At 41.9% G+C, this 20,141-nt stretch overlaps 1 protein-coding gene across 5 annotated transcripts in view; it reads right to left on the bottom strand.

The window, feature by feature from the left end:
- BRWD3 (bromodomain and WD repeat domain containing 3) overlaps window positions 1-20,141 on the bottom strand; it is a 48,367-nt gene that overhangs the window by 25,739 nt on the left and 2,487 nt on the right. For all 5 annotated transcript variants that reach the window (XM_039344562.1, XM_039344563.1, XM_039344560.1 and 2 more), the window contains exons 5-18: window positions 16,914-17,064; window positions 16,393-16,491; window positions 14,786-14,946; window positions 13,614-13,835; window positions 12,624-12,724; window positions 11,218-11,288; window positions 9,072-9,172; window positions 7,831-7,871; window positions 7,135-7,239; window positions 6,584-6,737; window positions 5,441-5,575; window positions 4,688-4,816; window positions 2,759-2,984; window positions 643-810 (exon numbers count right to left, since the gene is read on the bottom strand). In XM_039344562.1, coding sequence (XP_039200496.1) covers window positions 643-810; window positions 2,759-2,984; window positions 4,688-4,816; window positions 5,441-5,575; window positions 6,584-6,737; window positions 7,135-7,239; window positions 7,831-7,871; window positions 9,072-9,172; window positions 11,218-11,288; window positions 12,624-12,724; window positions 13,614-13,835; window positions 14,786-14,946; window positions 16,393-16,491; window positions 16,914-17,064 — 1,864 coding nt within the window. The remainder of the gene's footprint in view (window positions 1-642; window positions 811-2,758; window positions 2,985-4,687; window positions 4,817-5,440; window positions 5,576-6,583; window positions 6,738-7,134; window positions 7,240-7,830; window positions 7,872-9,071; window positions 9,173-11,217; window positions 11,289-12,623; window positions 12,725-13,613; window positions 13,836-14,785; window positions 14,947-16,392; window positions 16,492-16,913; window positions 17,065-20,141) is intronic.

The raw sequence follows: 20,141 nt of genomic DNA on the forward strand, positions 1-20,141 counted from the left end.
ACGGAGAATGTGTGTAGCTCAGGGCTGAAATGAGGGGTCGTTGGGGCTTTCTAAGCTTGGTGGTTTTCTTGCAGACATTTCATTACCCAACTAGGTAATATCATCAGTGCTGGTAGGGAGTGGGGTTTGTGGAAAGGAGGAGGAAGAAGAGGAGAAGGAGGAAGGACAACAAGGACTGTGGGGTCCTTGTGGTCTGAGCTTGGTTGTTTTCTTGCAGATATTTCATTACCCAACTAGGTAACATCATCAGTGCTAGTAGGGAGTGGGGTTTGTGGAAAGGAGGAGGAGGAGGAGGAGGAGGAGGAGGAGGAGGAGGAGGAGGAGGAGGAGGAGGAGGAGGAGGAGGAGGGACAACGAGGCCTGTGGGGTCCATGTTGTGCTCTGAGCTTGGTTGCTTTCTTGCAGACATTTCATTACCCAACTAGGTAACATCATCAGTGCCAGTAGTTACTTAGTTGAGGCAATGAAACATCTGCAAGAAAACAGCCAGGCTAAGAAAGCACCAAGGACCTCTCAAAATCAGAACGCACTTGAGCTAAGCAAAAAAAACCTGCCACCATTTTTGCTTCATTAAAAAGACAGTGGAGAAAGTTGCGACTTTCTACCTTCTTGCGGAAGAATGAGAGGAGGAGAGACTCTTACTGCTCACAGACTGCGATCTGCTCTGCGGAGGGTTTGGAGGCGCCTCCCCGTCGCCCATCCTTCTCAGATCTTGCTCCCGCTGCAGCTCCCTAATCATCCCATCGAGGATGCTCTCGTCTTGATCGTTGGTCTGTTGCCCGATCACCTGCTCCACCACTTCACCATCACCTTGGGGAGATCAAAGAGAGGATAAGGAAGACTGCATTTTCGGACGGGCAGCGGAGGGGAGAGCTCTGGAGATTTCAGGGGCAAAGAAAGAGCTTCCTTAACAAGTCCAGGCTTAAAGCATCCATTTTGCCCCGAAGAGCTCCCCTCACCATCCTAGAGAACATCCTTGCGACACTAAAAATGTTTGTCCCACTGTATTTCCCCAGAAGTAAGGCCTACACTGAAAATAAACCCGAGCTTGATTTTGGGGGGTGGGCCTAATGTAAGCCCTACCCCCAAAATAAGCCCTAGTTTTGGGCCAAGGTGCACACCGAAAAATCAAGGTAGGGCAGGGGTGGGGAGGTGGGTCTTATTTTCAGGGAAATATGGCACCAGCGTATTACTTGCTCTGTTCTTTTGTTTGTGATGCCTAAATTCTGATGCTTCCCCCCACCCCAACATCCATCTTCTTTTTTATAAACAGAGATTCCTGTTAGATCAGCGGTTCTCAACCTTTTTAATGCCGCGACCCCCCCCAACCGGTCGTAAGTCAAGGACTACTCAACCAGTCGTAAGTTGAGGACTACTCAACTGGTGCAGCACCGTTTGCAGAATGGGACTTTTGGCGGGCTCAGCAGGGCAGAGACAGCCTGAACAATTCCTATTGGCTTTTGAAAGCCAATAGAATTAGACTCTATTCAAGAGAGTCTTTTCTATTGGCTTTCAAAAGCCAATAGAATAAAAGGGAGTAGCACAGCTAAGGAAAAGGGGGGAAAAAATGGCAGACTGCATTGTTTGGCGACCACCGTGAAATGGTTGTTCGACCCCAAATGGGGTCCCGACCCACAGGTTGAGAACCACTGCGTTAGATCTAACCCACGAAAGACATATCAGGTGCAAACAGACCCTCTCTGTTTGCATCTACGCCGTTCTGGAAGAGATTAATGCTATTTCTCTTCTGTAAAATTGTTGCAAAAGTGATGTTTCCTGGCAAAAAAATGTGGCAGACTGCAAACAACTGTAAATAGGGGCAAGTTGCCAGTTGTCCAAAACGTGGTCAAGTGACCACGGGGGGGGGGGAGGTTGGGGGAGCAGCCATTGCAACTAGGTCATAAGTACCTTTTTTGGGGGGGGTTCTATCATTACTGTCAACGCTGCTAACATCGGATGTTCTCGCTTTGACAATATATAAAGATGCAGCCATTTTCTCTTTAACCTGTATGTTACTTTTAGAGTTAGAATTTGATGATGCTGGGGTGGGAGGGGGAAGAATGTGTATGGGGATTAGTTAGACATAACAACATCACAGTAGAATATTCTTCAAGGTTGTTTGAAATAAGAGACGATAAGGAATGGCAGGTTATGGAACTGGAGGGAAGGTCTGCATTTCAAACTAACTGGAGAATGTGATTTATGACTGTTAATTGGCGGAGGGAATTGTGCTTTGATACTATGTCTTTAGGGGAGGGGAATTCAGATTTTGGCTTCAAATATGTATGTACCGAAGCTATGCTGCTCGATTGAAGATTCTTTGAGGTAAGCAATGCCTCAAAGTTCTTTGAAGAGTTTCATCTTTCGGAACCAGGACATCTACATGGCCAAGAAGCCATCAATCCTAAGTCAACGTATCACCATTCGTTTATGGTGACAAGTTACAACGACACCGAAAAAAGCGACCGATGACCATTTTTCACACTTGCTTACTTAACCCATGCCTCGCTTAGGGAGATACATTTTGGGCTCAGTTTTGGGTTGTAAGTTGAAGATTACCTCCATTACATTCCAAAGCCGCAAAGTGTACAGGCATTTTTCAAGGAATTAACGTATCGTAACTAGACCCTGATTAGCAATATCCGTGTTACCATCTCTGGGCCCTTTTCACAGGCCGTACCGCAAACGAGGCCTAGGTGATGCTCTAAGGATCCCCACCGCCTCCAGATTCACTTCAGCTCTGTTAGAAATTCTGTACCGTTTGCTACGTAGCCCAGTTGAGGGATAAGTTGTTCGTCTTTGCAGTTTTCCCGCCCTGGCACCAGTCGCTGGTATCTTGTGGGGTGGGGGTTCCCATCCACATCTACCAAGAAGGGGGGAGGCATGAGATGTGGGGCTTGTTGGGTTTGTTCATCGAGCACATAATTGTTAGCGTCACGGATCAACGGCCGATAATCGGTATGGAAGAACATCTGATCTGGAATCTACATGAATCACAAAGAACACACACAAACACACACACATATGAATGATTATTATTATAAATAGAGAAAGCAAGCTAGTTAGAGCAATAGTCTTCCCTATAATGGTATATGGGTGTGAAAACTGTAAACACCAAGAATGGCTGATCAAAGAGGAACCGTCCTCTTTGAACTGTAGTGCTGGTATAAATTACTGCATGTACCATGGAAAGCTATGGTAAATCTAGACAGCATACTAAAAAGCAGAGACTTCACCCTGCCAACAAAAGTACGTATAGTCAAGGCCATGGTTTTCCCAGTTGCAATGTATGGCTGTGAAAGTTGGACCTGCGAGTCCCCTGGACTGCAAGGCGATCAAACCGGTCAGTCCTAGAGGAGATCAACCCCGACTACTCTTTAGAAGGCCAGATCCTGAAGTTGAAACTCAAGTACTTTGGCCACCTAATGAGAAGGAAGGACTCCCTGGAGAAGAGCCTGATGCTGGGAAAGATGGAGGGCAATAGAAGAAGGGGACGACAGAGAATGAGGTGGCTGGATGGAGTCACTGAAGCAGGAGGCGTGAGCTTAAATGGACTCCAGGAGATGGTAGAGGACAGGAAGGCCTGGAGGAACGTTGTCCATGGGGTCGCGATGGGTCGGATACAACTTCGCAACTAACAACAGCAACAACCGTGGACAGCCAGAGTAACTAATAGAGAGGTACTGAATGGTATAATGCCAGATACATTGCTAGAAGCCAAAACCACCGGACTACGTCTGATTTACTTCGTCTATGTCGTGCGTGCAAATTCATGATGCCAGGAATGGTTAGTGGAACAAGAAGAAGGGAGCAAGCAAAGAGCACGCTGGCTTGATAACATCAAAGTTGATACAAAAATGAACATCCAACAACTGAAAAAAGCTGTGCATAACAACAACAACAACAGAGTTGGAAGGGACCTTGGAGGTCTTCTAGTCCAACCCCCTGCTCAAGCAGGAAACCCTAGACCATTTCAGACAAATGCTATCCTTGGCAGGTTAGCGTGGAGAACACTTGCCTATAAAGTCACCAAGGATGGACACGAGCGAACAATGCTCTAATCTTAATATCTTTTTTTATGGACAGAAATTGTCTGGAAGTTGGAAAGTTTCAGCATGGCCTCATCCAAGCATTCAAATGTATTTACTTATAACTTAAGTGCCGCTTTAAGAATAAAGCAGCTCTAATCAAAATCACAAATCTGATGTATATGCATAACAGAACAGATTTTGATGATTTGTTCTTTTTATTAAACAAGCCTAATGTTTGCTCTTGTCAATACAAACAAAAGTTCTGAAACGTGGGACTAGTGGTGTATTCAATTTCAAAAACCACAGTGATTGGGATAACTCCCAGTTTCTCAGGAGAGTGAATTATATGGCAGTTATTTTTCCTAATCCATTTATTTCCAAGACCAATTCAAGGTATGATTGGCAGAAATTAAAGGACCTGTCATCCAGCATATCCCAAATACACCATTGGAAGGAATCTGCATTAACTGTTACAAGTATCACAGAGCAGAAACGACAAAGGTAATTTATCGGACGCCTGCATTGACATGAATGGAGCCCAAACCACATCTTTAAGCTTACCCATACATTGACAATATTGATAACAGTTTAATCTGAGTTATGTAATGCACATGCTAAGCTCATTTCCAAGGCAAATTCAGCTCTAGAAATGTTACCTTTTCAAAGTACTTATTGCACCCAAAACCAAACAGCAAGAGGTGGCCGTGTGAATCTGTGCAAGCAAAATGCTGAGCATCTGGGGAGAATTTGCAGTCAAATACTGCACCGTGGCCCTGGCCTTCGATCTGTTAAAAAAAAGAGAGGGGAAGAGAAAGACTCCATGTATATAACTGTTTCACTCAGCACTCCTGTGCCTTTAAGAGACTGAGTATAAAAGGAAAGTTTTTTTCTGGAGTTTTTCTCTCTCATCCATTGGACTGCTATAACTGCTATGTGTTGGAGTTTGCTGTTTCACCATGTGTATGTATTTTATTTCTAGTATATATTTGTAGATAGCGTGTTATAAACTACCATTTAATACAAACCTGTGTACTACATTTACTTCTGGGTTACCTCAGTGCAGTAAGACTATGCATGCTCTGACATACTGTCAATAGTTATGTCAGTACATCTGTGTACATCTGAGAAATAAAGACATGCTCAAGGAAGTCATGTTAATTTCTCTCGGGTGAAAAAGCCAATCTGCTTGACAGATATATAGAATGTATTTTCATGTTATATATGATCATGATTATTACTTGTATGTACACTGAGAGCTTATGCACCAGAAGCAAATTCCTTGTGTGTCCAATCACACTTGGCCAATAAAGAATTCTATTCTATTCTATTCTATTCTATTCTATTCTATTCTATTCTATTCTATTCTATTCTATTCTATTCTGATTATTCTTTTTCAGGCCAGCTCTTACCATGTTGAAGTAATTGCGAATTTTTGTTCCTTTCTCAAGGTCCCAAATGAAAATGTTCCCATCGTGGCCCGCAGAAAGCATGATCCTTTGGTCAAATGGGTGAGCTTCTAAAACAAACACTTCGTCATCATGGCCCTGTAACAAATATAAAAATAAAGATAAAGATACAAAGACCGTTTGCAGGTGGATGGTAGTGTTCATAGTCATTATTATTATTATTAAGTTGGAAGGGACATTGGAGGTCATCTAGTCCAACCCCCTGCTCAGGCAGGAGACCCTATATCATTTCAGACAAATGGCTGTCCAGTCTCTTCTTAAAAACTTCCAGTGTTGGAGCATTCACTGCTCCTGGAGGCAGGTTGTTCCATTGGTTAATTTTTCTAACTGTCAGGAAGTTTCTCCTTAGTTCTAAGTTGCTTCTCTCCTTGGTTAGTTTCCATCTGTTGCTTCTTGTCCTGCCTTCAGGCGCTTTGGAGAATAGCTTGACTCCCTCTTCTTTGGGGCAGCCCCTGAGATATTGGAAGACTGTTATCCTGTCCCCCCTAGTCCTTCTTTTCATTAAACTAGACATACCCAATTCCAGCAACTGTTCCTTATGTTTTAGCCTCCAATCCCTTAATCATCTTTGTTGCTCTTCTCTGTACTCTTTCTAGAGTCTCAACATCTTTTTTACATCATGGTGACCAAAACTGGATGCCGTATGCCAAGTGTGGCCTTGCCAAGGCATTATAAAGTGGCATGAACACTTCACGTGATCTTGATTCTACATTACCCAAACCTGCTTTTGAGGTAAATCAAAAAAAAAAAAAGTAATGTGGAATTCTCAGTCCATCTTTCCTCAAGGAAGGCTGCGTAGCTTTATTTGCCAAATTGCCAGCTCAGTGATTGGAAAATAAAACATCAAATATTAAAGTCATTATTTCAAGCACGTTATTTGCACGATATTGATGCTTTGGGTATCTTTGACAAACTTAAAGGTAGTCCTCAAATTACGATCACAATTGGGAACGGAAATTTCATTTCTAAGCAAGATCCAAATTTGGATTTGAAGAAGTGCAAGAAAATCTGAAAAGCCTACAGAGCTTTAAAATGCTGATCTCTGTAACAACCCCAACTTAGGTAGTTTTTTTTTCTTAAACTTACAGATAAAGTATGGAGAAGCTGTCCAGTGGAAGAATTCCACACTTTCAAAAGGAAGTTGTTCACTGCTGTAATAACAGTGGCATCGTAACGATCCCAGGCTACCATTGTCACCTTCAGCTTGGACACTTTGTCTTCTCCAGACAGGACGTTGTTCCTGGGAAAATTAAAGCAACAACAGCATCATAGCAAAAGGGCAAAGGATCAATAATGATAAATTGATCAATACTGAACTACAATACCAACTGAAGGAAATATTTGTAGCTCAGGGTTGACCTGTGGGCTCCTTGGTGCTCTCTGAGCTTGGTGGTTTTCTTGCAGGCGTGTCATTATCCAAACTAGGTGATATCACCAGTGCTAGAAAGAAGTGGGGTTGGTCCTTATCTGCGTTAGTGGAAGTGTTCTTGGCGGTTTCTTGATTAAACTGTTGTTTAGTGTTAACCTGTTTGCCTGCATTGGTGTTTCTTGATTAGGGTATTGCTTACTTGATTGTTAGTCTAGTGTTAATCTCTGCTCAGCAAAAACAAAAAGCTTTTGATTTTATTTTTTTTTACCCAGTCATTTTAGTGGCCATATCCAGGACTATATTCTTCCATTCTTGTTGCTGGTATTCCCAAACTCTGGCTGTGCCATCTCTGCTTCCACTGACAAATCTTAACCTGCATTTCAGAGTTGAAAGAACAATTACTCCATGCTGTTTGGATCAGGCCCTGCTTTATCTGTGTCCATTTCAGCCTCTGGTCTTCTTCATGCTCAAAGCCTGCCCAATAATCAGAAGCATATATAACTAACACCACCACACACACACACACACACACACACATACACACACTTAAACCTACACTGAGAGAGACAGACAGACAGACACAGACAGACAAACTTCATCCAATGAAATGCTGTTTGATGCAGCCGGTTCACATTCAACTTTCACTGCATATTTAATAACTACATACTATAAAATTAAGGAAGTACTTGAGAAGCTACCCATATTTATGACTAGCTTACATTTTAATTTAGAGATTATTCAACAGCTCATGCATTTAATGAATGTACTTTCATGAAGGTTAGTATTTATAGAACATGTAAGGTGTTACAATAGGTAGGGACGGTATGTATACCATCCAAAGTTTAGAACTGGACCTTCCAGTTGTTTCTCTTTCTTAATCACCCCTTTAAGTTTGTTTGTTTTTTTAATAAAGCATTGGAGAAAAACAGCCTTCTAGTAGAAGAACATCTTAAGAAATCCTTACCTGTCTCCATTGTTGCAGAACTGAACGGCAACAACCTTGTCCTATGGAATAATAGAACAATGATTGGAATCAACATCTTTACAAAACGTATTTCATTCAGGCAACTGTTCGATATTTCTTCCCTTCTGCTCCATTCCTCCCACAAGTATTTGTCACAGTTGATGCAACCCAATTAAGGGTAAGTATCCTGAACTGCATTAGGCCTGTTAGCCCCCCCCCCAAACCAGAGAAGACCTGTGACCAATAATTTAGGGAGAATTCACCAATGGGTTGCTTTGTCTAACCTGAGAAAGCTGAGAGCCACGTCAAAACGAGTCTTCAAGAGCTGAGACCAAGCTAAGAATGGATCCTCTAGCAAGAGGGAGCGTGTCAAGTTTTGTCTACTTGGTCTCAAGAGCAGGCAGACAGAGAAAACCCATTGGTGGATTCTCAATCTCCTGTACTGAAGAAATAAGCTGTTTTCTCCCTCTTCTTTCATACAAACTGTCTAAACTGAGTTGCCTCTTACTTTAGAACATGCCCGCCCCAACCTCATGAAAATCCAGCCCACTACATGAGTACAGGTACTCATTGATCATGATTACTCAGCGTTGATTTTTGGTTTGCAGGTGGAACATTCTCTCAGTAAAACTGGTGATTGTGCAGTCCCAGAGAGCTTTTACACATATGTATGTATGCATGTATGTATGTAAATTATTACTCCCAGACATTACTGGCACATGGACCATCTTTCAGATAACAATTATGAACCTTCCCAAAACTTCCAAATGTGTGGATTTCAGCTCCCAGAATCCCCAACGTTTATACTGCTGGAAACTCCAGGATCTGAATTCCAGGTATTGGAAGGTTGTCAGATCACAAAAAGTTGCTATGCGCTGTCAAATTACAAGACATTGCATCTCTGTGCAATTATACTTGTATTTTCTTATTTGCTGAATCATCAGTGTGCTGGTGTACATTACAACTATTGCAATGGCTGACAATGCCATATCTTTCTTTAATTACCAATGAACATTCCAGTTCTTTGAAGAAATATTACACAGGCATTGGTAAGCAAATACTATCTATTTATTGGAAATAGTTTCCTATGAGATTTCCAAAAGAACCAGTGAAATTGCCTCTTCCATTGGGAAAAAAAAAAGTAGGCTACCCAAGAGTTCTTCTCTAGATTTGTGTGAACACCAAAATTTTCTCTTCAGATTTAATGACTAAATCCCAAGTTTCTCCTGTTTAACCCTTACCATGTGAGATTCTAGCTCTGCTATTTTTTCTGGAGATTCAGAGCCCGAATAATATATTCGGATCACGTGGTCTGTGCTTCCTGTTGCAATAAACATGCCGCCTTAAAAAAAAAAAAACATCGGGAGAAAAAGAAATTGAAAATTATCTTTAATATTTCAATCCCCGGGACCAGTTCACGCAGTCATACCAGATTCCACAATAGGTTTTTCAAAGGAGCAACACATTTGATGAATTTTAAGCATTCTGTACATGCCTCTAAAACCTTTCCCTAAAATTACTGCATCTTTATTACAATTTGAGAAAACTGGGTCTGAAATGCTAGCAATCAGCCTCGTGTTTAGAATGATGCTACCACGGAGCTAAAGAAAGCCACCTGCATACTTCATTATTTTGTTTTTAAAAAGGGAAATAACAAGAGAACTTATTATAGCAATTGTCTCCCTTAGGTTTCAAGAGAAGCATTCAAGGATGAAGATCCTTCTAAGATAGTTTTGCATATAAAGTAAACTGTTAGCAAAACCGGTTTGTTCTAAAGCTGAACATAAATCCGATGCTTGTTTACTTTACCTCAAGCTACAATTTCCATTTATAAATGTACAAAACTTACATGGTCAAAATTTTTAACCATAGAGCAGTTAGTACAGGACTAAGAATCAGAATATTTATTTATTTTATTTATTTATAAAATGTATTTTGCCCCCCACATCTTAACACAGGATAACTCTGGGCGACTTACAGTTACATATACTTGTTAAAACATAAAGAGTTAAAATCAGACATTGAAACCAAAGTCATGTGAGGAGGACAGGGGTGGAATGGAGGAGAGGTGGGATATGTCAATCAACCACCTCCATTGTGCTATTTTCCCACTGGGGTCCCACATCTTTAGGCCTTTATGAAAAGATGGGAGGGTTGAGGCCAACCTCACATCAGAAGGCAAGAAGTATAGTATAGGGGGTACCTTGCTCAATAGTAGTAACTGTGAGAGGGACCTCGGAGTCCTAGTGGACAATCACCTAAATATGAGCCAGCAGTGTGCTGCAGCTGCCAAAAAGGCCAACACAGTAATAGGCTGCATTAATAGAGGCATAGAATCAAGATCACGTGAAGTGTTAATACCACTTTACAATGCCTTGATAAGGCCACACCTGGAATACTGCATCCAGTTTTGGTCACTGCGATGTAAAAAAGATGTTGAGACACTAGAAAGAGCACAGAGAAGAGCAACAAAGATAATTAGGGGACTGGAGGCTAAAGCATATAAGGAACGGCTGCTGGAATTGGATATGTTTAGTTTAATGAAAAGAAGGACGAGGGGGGACATGATAGCAGTGTTCCAATATCTCAGGGACTGCCACAAAGAAGAGGGAGTCAAGTTATTCTCCAAAGCACCTGAAGGCAGAACAAGAAGCAACGGATGGAAACTAACCAAAGAGAGAAGCAACCTAGAACTAAGGAGAAACTTCCTGACAGTGAGGACAATTAACCAGTGGAACAACCTGCCTCCAGAAGCTGCGACTGCTCCAACACTGGAAATTCTTAAGAAGAGACTGGACAGCCATTTGTCCGAAATGGTATAGGGCAGGGGTAGGCAACCTTGGCTCTTTTATGACTCGTGGACTTCAACTCCCAGAATTCCTGAGCTGGCTCAGGAATTCTGGGAGTTGAAGTCCACGAGTCATAAAAGAGCCAAGGTTGCCTACCCCTGGTATAGGGTTTCCTGCATGAGCAGGGGGTTGGACTAGATGACCTCCAAGGTCCCTTCCAACTTTACTATTATTATTATAAGTTCCAGAAAGCAGGAGCAACAGCAGAGAAGGCCCTCCCCTCCTGGACCCCGCCACTGGAATAATCGGACCCATGCCATGAAGGGCTATTTCAATAACTGTTTTACACACACGTATAAATTATTGTCACACACGTATAAATTATTGTCTCTGAACAAAAGTAAACTCATTTCCTAGTAGCAAAATGCTTGCTGGATATTTCGGTCAGTGAAGAATGGAAACAGTTAGAAAGCTTTCCTGTGTATTCCAGTGGAAAAAAAACCTGTACAATGCTTTATTTTCTTTCTTTTTTTAAAAAAAAAATAATTATTTCTGACATAAAGTTGCAAATTCCTATGTGATTTCTATTTATACGTACCAGAACTAAAAGATGAACAAGATATTTGAACACCAGGTCTGGATCTCTCTGTAAATTTCACCGGCCGATCCCTGAAGTTATGAGACAACATTTCAATTAATCTATATCAGATAATGCAGAGAGACTAAGCCTGCAATTCTACATTCAACTTGCTAGGAATCTGTATCAACAAACGCAAACAGCATTACTTTTCAGCATTCCTAGATAGTACTGTACTAGATTCCGTAAGACATCAAGATTTCATTAATTTTTGGAGTCTCAAAAGGATAAAACTTCAGTATGATTGTACATCAGTCAATCAGATTTACTTTCCAAGAATTTAGCTGGTCTTTTTGTAACTTTCTTAATTTCTCCTCAAAAACGCCTCATTCGGCCTAACATTTGGATGTGACACGCCTGGGAGAAAAAAAGATTTGAAATTTTTATTTGAACAGGGATCACTGTGGAAACTATGCTTTGCAGGGAAAAAGCCCAAAGGCAAAACTTTATCACCCTCAGTAAGATTCTGCTATGAAGAAATATACAAATGGGATCAAGGCAGTCAAGTTAAAAGGATTTTAGGGAACAGGAGTGTGAAATCTGTCAGAGTTTTGAGAGCAGGTTGGTTCACATGTTGCACTAAGCCAGGGGTAGGCAACCTTGGCTCTTTTATGACTCATGGACTTCAACTCTCACAATTCCTGAGCTGGCATGGCTTAGCATGGAAACCTCTCCCTTTCCCCTCTGCACAGCTGGTTCGGGAATTCTGGGAGTTGAAGTCCACAAGTCATAAAAGAGCCAAGGTTGCCTAACCCTGCACTAAGCCAAGGTTTCTCAACTATGGCAATTTTAAAGATAACATGGACTTCAATTTCCAGAATTGCCAGATAGCATGCTGGCTGGGGAAAATCTGGGCGTTTTAGTCCACCCAACTGAAAACTGGATTGAGAAACACTGCGCAAAACCAAAAACTCAGACAAACAGATGGTTTTTAAAGCCAGCCAACTGAACTGGCTCCTTGTAAAGGCAGACATCAATTCCAATCCAAAAGTACATAAAGAGATAAACTGGGATCTTTTCATTTCCTCAATGTTCTCCATTTCCATATTCTTCCAATTTATCCCAGAAAAAATCCTGCATCCTTCAGACATCTGGGATTTTAACACCTATATGCCTTAGCCAGCAAAGTCAGCCGAAAGGTTTATACGAGTTATTACCAGAAAGATCCAAAAGAATTCAGACTGTTTGTCCGTCTTCATCCTCAACTGATGCTACACTGAATTATAACGTACAGTTGTTTCATCTTTGTATCTCTGTTCTGCATCATTGTAGGGATTCTAATAAATGCTACGATCCCACCTGAAATTTATACAGCATTGCTGCTCAATCGTAAAGGCTAACAGAATGAATTGAATAAAACGACGTACTTGAATTTCATTGTGTTTACATGCCATTGCCAGAAACAAATTGTTCCATCAGCACCAGTTGAAGTGAGGTATCGAATTGTTCCTTTTCTTGCAGGGGAAAACTAAAAATCGAAAGAGCGAAAGTTCCAATAAACAGATAAAATACTTTTTTCATATACTTCTATAACAGTGGTTCTCAACCTGTGGGTCGGGACCCCATTTGGGGTCGAACAACCATTTCATGGGGGTCGCCAAACACAGTCCACCATTTTTCCCCCCCTTTTCCTTAGCTCCCTTTTATTCTATTGGCTTTTGAAAGCCAATAGAATAGACTCTCTTGAATAGAGTCTAATTCTATTGGTTTTCAAAAGCCAATAGGAATTGTCCAGGCTGTCTCTGCCCTGCTGAGCCCACCAAAAGTCCCAGTCTGCAAATGGTGCTGCACCAGTTGAGTAGTCCTCGACTTACGACCGGTTGGGGGTCGCGGCATTAAAAAGGTTGAGAACCACTGTTCTATAAAAATGTTAACAGCCACCCTCTGCTACACAAAAAGTTACTGTGCACACGATTTCGATACGGGCCGTATTCCCTTTATATTAAGAAAACTGACAGATCAGACAAGAATTTATTTATTTATTTATTTATGAGACTTATATACCGCTTTAAGTGCAAGCACTCTCTAAGCGGTGTACACCAGTAAGCAATGTATATATATATATATTTACATTGCCCCCAACAATCTGGGTCCTCATTTTACCTACCCCGGAAGGATGGAAGGCTGAGTCAACCTTGAGCCGGTAAGATTTGAACCGCTGACCTGACTTGCTTTTTGAATATTCAAAGAGCAAGTGATCTGACGAAGTCAAACATTGTTTGGAAATTACTAGCCCAGATAGAGCAAGGAAATACAGTTTTAATTCTCGCTCTTTGGCAAAAAGTTTTACTTCTCGCTCTTTAGCAAAAAGTAAAGGCATGGGAAAAGCAGAATAAACCTTTTCTTCCCTTACTTACCTGTATGGAAGTAATGGAAGCCGAGTGGCCCAACAGCACCGCCACTGGGGCACAGGTTCGAAGACACCAGACTCTGACTACCTTGTCACAACTGCCTGCAGCAAGGAGGGTGTTCTCATAACTGACAGCCATGTCAGAAATTTCAGCTGAATGTCCGCGGAGGGTTGAAAGCAAGCGTCCGTTATCCGTAGCCCAAATTTTCACCAAGCAATCATCTGAACCCTAATGTTTCATACAAAACACAACAACAACAACCGAAAAAAAGAGTTGGAAGGGATCTTGGAGGTCTTCCAGTCCAGGGCCCCCCCAACCTTTCATGCACCAGGGACCGGTTCCATGGAGAGAGGTTTTTCCACGCACCGGAGGGGGTGTGGTTTTGTGTGCTGTCTGCATCCCACGGATGGGGCTTCGCTTGTTTGTGCGGCCCGGTACCGGTGCATGGACCGGGGGTTTCTAGTCCAACCCCCTGCTCAAGCAGGAAACCCTATACCAGTGGTTCTCAACCTGTGGGTCGGGACCCCATTTGGGGTCGAATGACCATTTCACGGGGGTCGCCAAACAACGCAGTCCGCCATTTTTTCCCCCTTTTCCTTAGCTGTGCTACTCCCTTTTATTCTATTGGCTTTTGAAAGCCAATAGAATAGACTCTCTTGAATAGAGTCTAATTCTATTGGCTTTCAAAAGCCAATAGGAATTGTCCAGGCTGTCTCTGCCCTGCTGAGCCCGCCAAAAGTCCCATTCTGCAAACGGTGCTGCACCAGTTGAGTAGTCCTCGACTTACGACCGGTTGAGTAGTCCTCGACTTGCGACCGGTTGGGGGGGGGTCGCAGCATTAAAAAGGTTGAGAACCACTGCCCTATACCATTTCAGACCATTTCAAACCCCAAAGTCTAACATGCAGAAAAATATGGTATTCTATATGGCAGAGTTTCTCAATTTTGGCAACAGTAACTTAACAAATAAATAACGTTTATTTGTAGGATTCAGTAGTTGAAACATTTTAATGGAAGTTGCTTTCTGAAGCCAATAATGATACAGTAATACCACCTGGTTTCAGAAAACGTATTGTACAAATTCAATATAAAACCCACAGTACAAGAAGTTATTAAAAAAAAAAAGAGCATAGCAAAATTATTCAACGTTATGGAATATTTCAGTTCCATTCCACTCACAGTGAAAATTCGTCTTCCGGAACGATCGAATGCTATACAATACACAGATGATAAATGACCCAGAATTCTCTTGTGCATCTTGATGTGTTGATAAAAAGACGTTGGGAACAAATGGCTGAAACGTACATATCCAGTCAACTGTCTGGCTCCTATTAGGTTCACTGCCAAAAGGGGGAAAAAAAAATGCTGTTATCCTTCTGATTATACTTTTCTTTAATCGGCCTCATTTTAATGATCTATTCCTGTCCATCAGTAAAAGACAGTATTATCCTGGGTAAGAATTAGCACTGAGTTAAATATCTGCTCTATGAATATTTTGGTAAAGAGGTGACATAGGAAAAATATATATATAATTATCTTCGGCGATTTCCAAAATGGAACTATCTTAAACTTTTGCCACTGCTTTAACAAATGATGAAAGGCCAATTTAGAACGGGACAACCCAATGACACACCACTAATTTAGGGAGTTATCCAGAGAGGAAAACATGCCTAAGGTGGATTTTCTCTGTGTTTGTTTCTCCAACAGTCACAGTAATGTTTATTCACTCAACGATCGGCAAATTATTTCAGCTTGAGTTTGGGTATCTAGCTGAAATTACAATGAAGCACCATCCTAATTTAATCATTCTGTTCCTGGTTGCATTCCTAAAATTATGATGGATCCTTTTAGCTTAAAATAGCAGCCATGCTTTTGTTATTATGGGAGTAGAGAAAAAGAAATCTCTTCTATTTTAGCTTTGCAACAGTAGGCCACCATTTCCAAACTGACTCACTGAACGGTGGCTTACTGTGGTTAAAGTACCAAGCTAGAAAGCCAGAGGTTTTGAGTACAAGTCCCGCCTTAGCCACCAAAACCAGCTGGGTGACTTTGAGCCAGGCGCTCTCTCTCAATCCAACCCATCTCACAGGGATGCTGTTGTGTGGAAAATAGGAGGAGGAGGCTACACTGGATAGGTTCGCTGCCTTGAGTTATTTGTAAAAATGATCAAGGCCGGACTAGTACTTAGACTTCTTTGCTGCTTCACGGGGCTTCACAGCCCTCTCTAAGCAGTTTACAGAGTCAGCCTCTTGCCCCCAACAATCTGGGTCCTCATTTTACCCACTCGGAAGGATGGAAGGCTGAGTCAACCTTGAGCCTGATCAGGATCGAACCCCTGGCAGTGGGCAGAGTCAGCCTGCAATATTGCATTCTAACCACTGAGCCACCAAGGCTTTCTTCCTTCTTCTCATTTTCCTTCCTTCCTTCCTTCCTTCCTTCCTTCCTTCCTTCCTTCCTTCCTTCCTTCCCTCCCTCCCTCCCTCCCTCCCTCCCTCCTTCCCAAGCAATAGCACTTAGACTTCTTTACGGCTTCACAGGGCTTACCAGCCCTCTCTAAGCAGTTTGCAGAGTCAGCCTCTTGCTCCCAACAATCTGGGTCCTCATTTTACCGACCTCAGAAGAATGGAAGTCTGAGTTAACCTTAAACTGGTGAGAATCGAACCACCAAACTGCAGGCAGCCAGCAGGCAGCCAACGTAGCCCGCAGTGCTGCATTCTAACCACTGAGCCACCCCAGCTCATTCATTGGGATATATAACATTAGTGCATAACAAAATGATTCCTTACCCACGTTTGGTGGCTTCCAGGAGTTTATGGGGACTTCGGGAGGCCTGCCCCGATGCAGCGCTGCAAACGCGGACCCCTTCCAGGCTGTGTGCCTGCATTCTGTGCAAACGGGAGTCAGAGCGGATCAAAAGCCTGACCTGAGGCCTCTGCGGTTCCAGTTATTATTATTTTTTTCCTCCTCAAAACTACCAACATCAGTATCTCCTTTGTGCTCCTTCCCATCCCTTCCTTCTCTGCCAAGCAGTTTGCAGGAAAGGGTTTTTTTTAGTTACTGTTTCAACAACAAGACATGGCACCAAATCCTTCCAGGAAAATCCAGCCCCTTTCAACGCTTTTAAGGTTTTTAATTGACTCGTTTTAGTTACGCTGCTATTAACTAAGAGGGATGTAGTTAAAAAAACAACAACAAAAAACGCTTCAACTGTTGGTCTGGGGTTGGTTCTATTGTATGTGGCTGTGGGCCCTAGGTCGCCTTCCTTGCCTCTGCAAGGGGGAATAGAAATAAAAGAACAGTGTCTCACCTTTGGCTGCCCTTAGTAAAGACTGCCGTCCCACTCCTAGTAAAGTCTGCACTCCAAGTACGCTTTGAGGGATCTCCTTATCCAACAGGGGTCCAATTCGCTCACAAATTTTGAGGAGGTAATCCGGGGGGATGTGAGCATTGGCTGCTACCTGAACATTTAAAAACAAAAACAAAAGCTAAAAAAACATGAGCAGGCGTTGTTTACATCCAACCTTGAGAGAGGCAAGCAGAAATCAAGGTTAAAAAGCATTTCAGGTAGTCCTTGACTTATGTCCACAGCCCGGACCACAATTGCCATGGCTAAGCAAGGTAGTTAAAAAGACAGCCGTGTCGGATTTTATGAACGTTTCGGGGCACGGCTGTTCAGCGAATCGCTGCAGTGAAGGGAATCATATAGTTGCTAAAAGAAATACAGGTTTCCCCCGTTGATTTTTCTTGATGGAAGCCCCCCCCCCGGAAGGTTAGAAATAGGGATCACATGACCCCCGGAATGCTGCAACTGTTTGCAAAAACCGTATATTCCGGTGTATAGGGTGACCCGGCGTATAAGACGACCCCCGAGTTCGATGCCGAGTCGCAAGACAATCGACACCGAGTCGCAAGACGATCGAAGCTGAGTCGCATGCCTAGAAAGTCGTCTTGTACGCCGGAAACTACGTTATTTTCAGCGTATAAGACAATCGATTCCAAGTCTAATGCCTAGAAAGTGATCTTATACGTCGGAAACTACCTTATTTCCGGCGTATAAGACGACTCGGCGTATAAGACGACCCCCCAGTTCAGCCCGTTTCGACGCTCTCAAAAGTCATTTTATACGCCGGAATATACGGTATGTCCCAGTTGCCAGGTACGTAAGTTTTGATCATGTGGCTGCAGGGGGGAGGGGAATGATGAAGTGCAAAGAGGAGTCATATTTCATGAATGGCGCAAACGTTGGAGCAGGTTTCAGGAGACCAATGTTCAAATCTGCCTTCAGTCATCATGCAGACTTGAGCCGGTCCCTTTCTCTCAACTGGACCTTTCACACAAAGGTGGGTCTTCTGGAAAATTTATAGGAGGAGGTGCTACAGACACTACTGTGAGAAAAGGCAGATGTAAATAAAAGGAAACAAACTGCTCCACCAGTTAAGCAGTGTAATGGTACACAAAGGTAAAGGGCTTCCTTTTGTCTGGTCGAGTTTGTCTTTAAGGGACATGTGTGTTTCTTTTCCTGGCTTGTATTAACATTCCCAAAGTCCACATCACTGGCATGCTAGCTGTTGCAAATGAGAGCTAAAATGTCACCCCCACTTCCATTTTATAATCTAAAAAACCTTGACAAACAGAGTAACTTTTGAGCCCGAACAAGTTCAACACCCAAAAGCAAATCCAATTCACTGTACATGCCTGCCTGCTTCCCAGCTCAGTTACATTAGGAATAAAACTGCCATAAAGCAATGATGGGGCATTGCTTATGAAAATGTAGACGGCCTGAGAAGGCACTGTGCTATATACTCTGGTCACCAGCTGAATAATAAAGGACACTGTTCCTAAGAGGTGTGAAAATGTCCGTCTCCTTCTTTGTGGTTGCTGCTGTTTTTACAACACAAAGGGGCTTTCTTGTTTTGTTAACCCCCTGCCTTTAGCAAAAGATACTTTGCCACCTCCAACTCTTCAACTATCTTAATGTCCCTCCATTAACACCTGTCTGCCAGCATCAAATAGTTCTTAATTTTCATAAGCAATGCCCCATCATTGCTTTATGGCAGTTTTATTCCTAATTTAACTAAGCTGGGAAGCAGGCAGGCATGTACAGCGAATTGGATCTGCTTTTTGGTGTTCAACTTGTTCAGACTCAAAAGTTACTCTGTTTGTCAAGGTTTTTTAGATTATAAAATGGAAGTGTGGATGGAATTGGGGGTGACATTTTAACTCCCATTTCCAACAGCTAGCATGCCAGTGATGTGGACTTTGGGAATGTTAATACAAGCCAGGAAAAGAAACAGACACAAAGGAATCATGAGAAGTTACACTGAAGAATAACACTATGTACTTTTCCAAGTAGTTTCCTGTGCTTAGTGGGACTCCCTCATAGCAACATGTATCAAGGGCTACAGTCCTAAAAGCTATAATTCATCTAAGATGTATTCAAAATCATTTCAGTCTTAGCTGATTAAAACAAGAATAAAGAGGATAAGCAGTTCTCAGTATGAGGAAAAGACCTGCAATTCTTTATGCATTTTCACAAATCTTACCTTTATCTTGTTAGCTTATTTCAATTATTTAATACTGGTTTGACATATTAAAACAGACAGGGTAAAGAGGAAAGGAGTGTCCATTACAATTAAACAAATCAAGTTTTAAATAAGGTTCCATCTTCCTATTCACACAGATTATTTCTTAGGAACTGTATCCATTATTATTCCAACTTTTCCCCTATTTAAATAGCTGTAATGTCAAAAGAAAACTGCCATAAACATGCTGGAAACGTCCCAAAACTCAAAAAAAAAAGCAAATTGATATTGGTTTTCTAAGAAATTATGAGTTACAGGGTAAAACTGGGATTATTCTGAATGACTAAGTAATTTCACTCTGCTCTCCACTGTATTTACTCTTTGAGATAAAGGAAATTATTTCATAGAAGGCATATCTTCTAGCCTATGACAATAAAACTGAAAGTTAAAGAGTATAAATGTAAATATTTTTCTAAGGAAAATCAACACTTAAAATTGCAAAATCTCTAATCCAGCTCACAAACATTCCTCAGGAGGATCTTTAGTATGTTAGTTTACTGTTGATCTGAACATATAAATGTCTGCACTCAAAATACAAAAATTCTGTTTTTTGAACTAGTTCCTTACAAGTGTTCTAAACAATCAACGTAGACAGACAATGTGCCAATAGTATTTAGAAAAGTTTGCTACTACTTTCTCCTACTCTCAGGTGTTCCCAATTTATATAAAAGTACCTGATATACTGAAATAACCATTCAGACTACAAAAAAAAAAAAGGAAGGTCAGTATTGTGTAGCATTTAAGGTGCCAGGCTAGAAATTGGGAGACCGTGAGTTCTAGTCCTGCTTTAAAGCCCAAAGCCAGCTGGATCACCTTGGGCTAGTCCCTGTCTCTCAGCCTTGGGAAACCATTTCTGAAAAACCTTACCAAGAAAAATTCAGGGACTTGTCTAGGAAATTTCTAAGTATCAACACTGACTTGGAAGACACACACACTATCAAAAAGCTACAATA

The sequence above is a fragment of the Crotalus tigris genome, unplaced genomic scaffold (assembly GCF_016545835.1).
Source record: "Crotalus tigris isolate CLP2741 ecotype Arizona unplaced genomic scaffold, ASM1654583v1 scf7180000017933.3771270, whole genome shotgun sequence".
NCBI lineage: Eukaryota > Metazoa > Chordata > Lepidosauria > Squamata > Viperidae > Crotalus > Crotalus tigris.